The sequence below is a fragment of the Peromyscus maniculatus genome, chromosome X, assembly GCF_049852395.1.
Source record: "Peromyscus maniculatus bairdii isolate BWxNUB_F1_BW_parent chromosome X, HU_Pman_BW_mat_3.1, whole genome shotgun sequence".
Lineage (NCBI taxonomy): Eukaryota > Metazoa > Chordata > Mammalia > Rodentia > Cricetidae > Peromyscus > Peromyscus maniculatus.
The window spans coordinates 133915129-133920114 of record NC_134875.1 but is presented as its reverse complement, the minus strand read 5'-3'; the positions used below and the strand labels follow the sequence as shown (position 1 = coordinate 133920114).

Below are 4986 nucleotides of genomic sequence, written 5' to 3'. Positions count from 1 at the left end.
TATTTCTAATATAAAATTGAGACTATTCATAGTGAGGAAAAGGAACACATAATATACAAGTCTTAGGATGCCCAGAAACAGGCACTTAAGGCTAGAACTGGATGACATACAATAAAGGAGGCGAGCTTCAGAAGCAGAAATAGAGTAGTACATAAGTGAAGTAAGGCATAAGTCCAATCTGCCAAGGTATGGGTTAATTTCCATGTAGCTGTAGAAGGCAGCTGGCATTCAGGGTTCCTAGGCAGTGCTAGGGAACAAATGAAGCACCCAACCTCAATGTTCTATCTTTGAACAGCTCTGTAAAACCTAGGCAACAGAGTCCTTGTGGTTTCAGAGTTGATGCGGTGAGCAACAACTCTCCAACATCCCTGCCATGCCAGATACAGGCTTTCTTACTCTAAGGGACAGAAAAATTCCCCAGGAAGAAACTATAGAACATCTTCTCAGCTGACACAGGGCAGCTGCACGCAATGGTTTTTTAAAAAGCTAAATTAGAACTTTATTATCACAGAATCATTTACACATTAATAAAAATGGCAGCTCATTGTGAAAAATAGTTGAGTCCTCTGACAAGGCTAAGAGAAAATATGGACTGGAATGTTCCTTGCAATAATCCTGGGAATGTCTTGCTTCCCATATTCTTTCTCAATAGAATCTGTTCTGCAAAGGATTAACATAGTCACTATATAGTCTGACAATCAAATGCTGTACCTTTGTGCCTAGCTTGCCATGCTGGTAATTGTCATGGTTCATGAGCGCTGCAGCTGGGTGGGAGGTGTTTAATTGCTTCCTTCCCTAGGCACTTTGCATTGTATTTTCTGGAACCATGCAAGCGAGACTGTAGGAAAAGAGGTTTTCTGGCTAGATCCAGGTCAAATCATCTTAGTCATGCATCTTAAGTATATGATGTCTTCAGCAACAGGGGCCTACCCTCAACCCCTGAGAGGCAAGAGGTTGTCTATAATCTATTTTGTTTAGGGAGTTACTTGTACTTATCTGAACAACCTTTCAAAAGGAAGTTTCTGGTGCCCACTCTTGGGGTTTGCTAATCTATCATTCTTGAGGGGAGCATTGCCAGCCCAGTTCTCAACTTTCTTTAATACACACACACATACACACACACACACACACACACACACACACACACACACGCCCACACGCCCACACACGCGCGAGCCCACACGCCCACGCACGCGCGTGCCCACACGCCCCCACACGCGCGCGCCCCCACACACTTATGTATATTGTGTATGATTTTAAGTAAATATAAAATAATATTGAATACACATTTCCATAGAAACATTCTTTGAAATGTAGGTCAAGACAGGAACAATCTGAAAGTCCATGAAAAAGACTGATAAATAAAGCATGTTTTTTGTTTTTTGTGTTTTTTTTGCCCACACTATGTAGAACAGAATGGAGGAGTCTGCTGGCGGACACTCCCTTGCTTGTCACAGTAGAATCCTAGATATTCAGTCCAGATCTCCTAGCAACTGAGTAGGCGCAACAAAACAAATTCCTGAGGTTGAGGCAGTGGCCCCACAGTCAGGAATATGGGAGACCACAGGATGCCGGGAAACCAGGCCCGGCGGACAATAAAGTCTCAAGACACGACTGGCAAGTCTGGGTGGAAGGACTCTTCCAAGTGTTTCGTAAAGCACAAGAGAGAGCCGCTGAGGTTGCCCACCTCTGTGGAGGGCCAGCACCGACCCTCTGTTAAGGAACGGCCAGATGACTTCAGGAAAGTCGGCACAGCAAGTGAAGAGCTGACCCCGCGCAGCATGGAGGGTACCGTTTTCCCTACGATTTTTCGCGGAATGCCCAGTCCAGTTGCCAACAAGAGCCCGAGAAAGCAAATTGATGACTCAGGAGTGTATCATCCACTTTTGCCGGTCCAGCAAACACGAAGAACCTTCTGGGACGACATAGGTTTCCGCCAGAATCAGAATCTGCTGACTCCCTGGCCTCGAGGAGAAGAGAATTCTGCAGACATACTAATCAAAATGCTGGAAACACCAAGACCTAACCGGATTCTGGAGTACAAGTGGCCATATTGGGAAGATTACAGGGAAGCAACCAAGCAGCCCACCAACACCGGCAAACAGTCCCAAGGCAAATTAGATCTGGAACCTCACAAGCTTCCCTGGTCATGCGAAGGCACTTGGCTCCATGACGGCAAACACAGAGGCCAGGACATGCTTAGCTCTATTTATTACAAATATATATACAAAGGAGGGGATGACGTCCGTGATTGGGCTGAACATTATCGAGATGCCATGAAACAAACTGACACAGGATATGAAAATCAACCGAGCCATGAAGAATCATCTGCCAAGAAAACTGATCCACCTACATTTGATGTCAAGTATGGCAAGAAAACGAGCAAAGGGAAGGACATCAGACCCTCCAAACAGGACTCCAACTTCGACACAAAACTCCAAAAACAACACGATCCTCATAAAACCATCAAGGAGATTAGGTATGAATCATCATCATCATCATACCTGAAAAATCACCGGTTGAAAACACTAGAAAATGAAGACTCTATAACAGATTCCACTGAACTTGAACTTCAAGGTGAAAACACTGGTAATTCAGAAATTGTTGGAGAAACTTATGAACCAACTGACTGGAGATACTTCATAAGCAAGGAAGAAACTACACCGAGCTCCCTGGAGCAGATGTTTATGAAGAGGAGATGGGGTTATGAATGTACTCCTACATCAAACACGTTTAAAGATTGTTATTGGATCATGGATACAGGTGATGATGATGACGACGACGACGACGATGATGAACATAAAGAAGAAGGGGAAAAAGCAAAGGAACAGAAGAAAGAAAATAACTAGATGTTTTTCTAATTATGTCTTATTTGGCTATATCTTGCTTGAATTTTACCCATCAATCAAATTATACACAATGAAATAATTCTCATTGATCTGTCATGCCTTCACAAATATGTTAGATACTTTATCAATTATGGGATCAACATTCACATGTACTTTTTCCACAGTTTTTGTAGCATTGAAGATATTACATCATTACATGAATCAATTATAAGAATGCATAAAACCATTAATAAAAACAATTAGTCTAAATAAGATCCAGTGATGATACAATGTGTGAAGAATCTGAAAACACTGCAATTGCACAGAATAAAAGCAAACTTGAATAGCTCTCTGTGGATTAAAACTTAATGAAATAACTGTTGCAACTATTTTGCCCACCAAAACTTGTAATCAATAGCCAAATAAATGTGAATTCATCTTCTGTGATAGTAGCTGTTACTAATTATTTTAATTTCAAATTCATTTTGGTGTTTTGCAATATTAATTTCAACTTGTTTGTCTGTACAGAACATTAACAAAGCAGTGGATATTTTTATTTATTCTCTTTGTATATGTTTTGTGAGAACAGTTATGTTTGGGGCGTTTACCCACCAACCCCACAGTTCCCCAGCGTTTTCTTGAGTGTGAGCAGCAGGAAATATTTGATAGAAAGCTTTATATTGCAGAGAATATTGTGAAGATAAACAGATAGAAAATAAAGGATAGCCTTGAGAGGGCCTTGAACCTTTTCCAATGGGCCCTGACTGTCTCTGCTCCAGGGTATTTATAGAGACGCCAATGGGTGGAGCAAAAGACCTCCTCCCCCAGCACAGCCAAGTGCAGACCATCTCAGACACCTGCACTCAGGCCCGTGGTCCTAATCATCCTCTATGCGGACCTGCTGGGTAAAGCCACAAGGAACCTGAAAACGGGCTCCCACAGTTATGATTTAATATTTTCACAATTAAGTCCTTATCACATATGGGATTTGCAAATATTACAATCTCATAGCACCTTTTACTATTTGTTTCTTTTCCCTGAAGAAAGTGTTGAAGTACCTCATTTGTGTTTCTTTGCATTCATAGACTATGCTTTTAATATCATATCCAAAAAGTTAATTCTCATACAAATATCCAAGTCATTTCTCCCTGTGCTCTTTTCTTCCAAATAGTGGTGTTATGATGTCAGATATTACATTTAAGTGTTGAGTCCATTTTGGATTCATTTTTTTCCTGAAGTTAGGTTCTTAATAACTAGAAGATGCAGAGGACAAAATGGATGCTCATATAGTTGGTAGAAGAACAGATATGGGGAAAACACTTTCAAATATTAGATTGAATTTAATTCTACTTCATTCCTTGGCTTGTTAACAATTCACACATTTCTATAATCTTCACCCTTCACAAATATCGTGAAGTTGTCTCTGCCACTGGTGACTTATTTTTTCCCCAAAGTCATTTTCCTGGTTGTATATAATAGACAATTTCTATTGCATTACATGCATTTGTCATAATTTTTCATAACCACGTATGCCTTGGAGACTTTAATGATGTGGGTCATTCAGTATGTTAACCTCCCCCCTATCCCATGATATGTATCTTCATACATACCATTCCATTTTTAACATAACCACTGAAATATTTGAATGCAAACATGAATGAACTTCTTTTGGAAGTCAAATATCAGTAAATGTAGCAATGATTAGAAATATGCCAGCATGCAGTGGTTCACTGGAAGAGCTGTGGTGGCAAAGATGGACTAAGTCTCTGACCTCCCTCAACACATAATCAAAATAATGCCAATTTGACTCCTATTGTAAAACTTCATTCAATGCTGTCCATGCATCATCAAAAAGCACCATATTTTGGGTCAGAAATCAATTTTGCAATTAGATGATTTTTCTATTTTAGCTTTGTGACCTTGTACTTCACGGAGTCAGTTTCCTCATATATAAAAAGGAATCCATGCCATTAAACTCAAAGACATTTTGATGAGAATCATAGAACTATTTTCTATAATTGCTTATGGTCAGAGGTAGCACACAATTCGTACTAAGCATATATTTATAAAAGAGGAGTGTATTCATAAAAGGGAAATGGGTGTTTTGATAATCCAAAGGAAAAAAAAAGGTTTTGATGACGTAATCTGTTGTGATAGT

The 4986-nt window shown here is 40.0% G+C and overlaps 1 protein-coding gene across 1 annotated transcript; it reads left to right on the top strand.

The window, feature by feature from the left end:
• Positions 1 to 1498: 1498 nt before the first annotated feature.
• LOC102918152 (uncharacterized) lies at positions 1499 to 3275 on the top strand. Its single transcript, XM_015995772.3, has one exon. It carries the CDS (start codon positions 1554 to 1556, stop codon positions 2847 to 2849), a length of 1296 nt encoding a protein of 431 aa, XP_015851258.1. The 5' UTR covers positions 1499 to 1553; the 3' UTR covers positions 2850 to 3275.
• Positions 3276 to 4986: the final 1711 nt, after the last annotated feature.

Bases quoted from the DNA above. Each gene is read 5' to 3' on its own strand.
- LOC102918152 (XM_015995772.3), top strand. From the start codon at position 1,554: ATGGGAGACCACAGGATGCCGGGAAACCAGGCCCGGCGGACAATAAAG.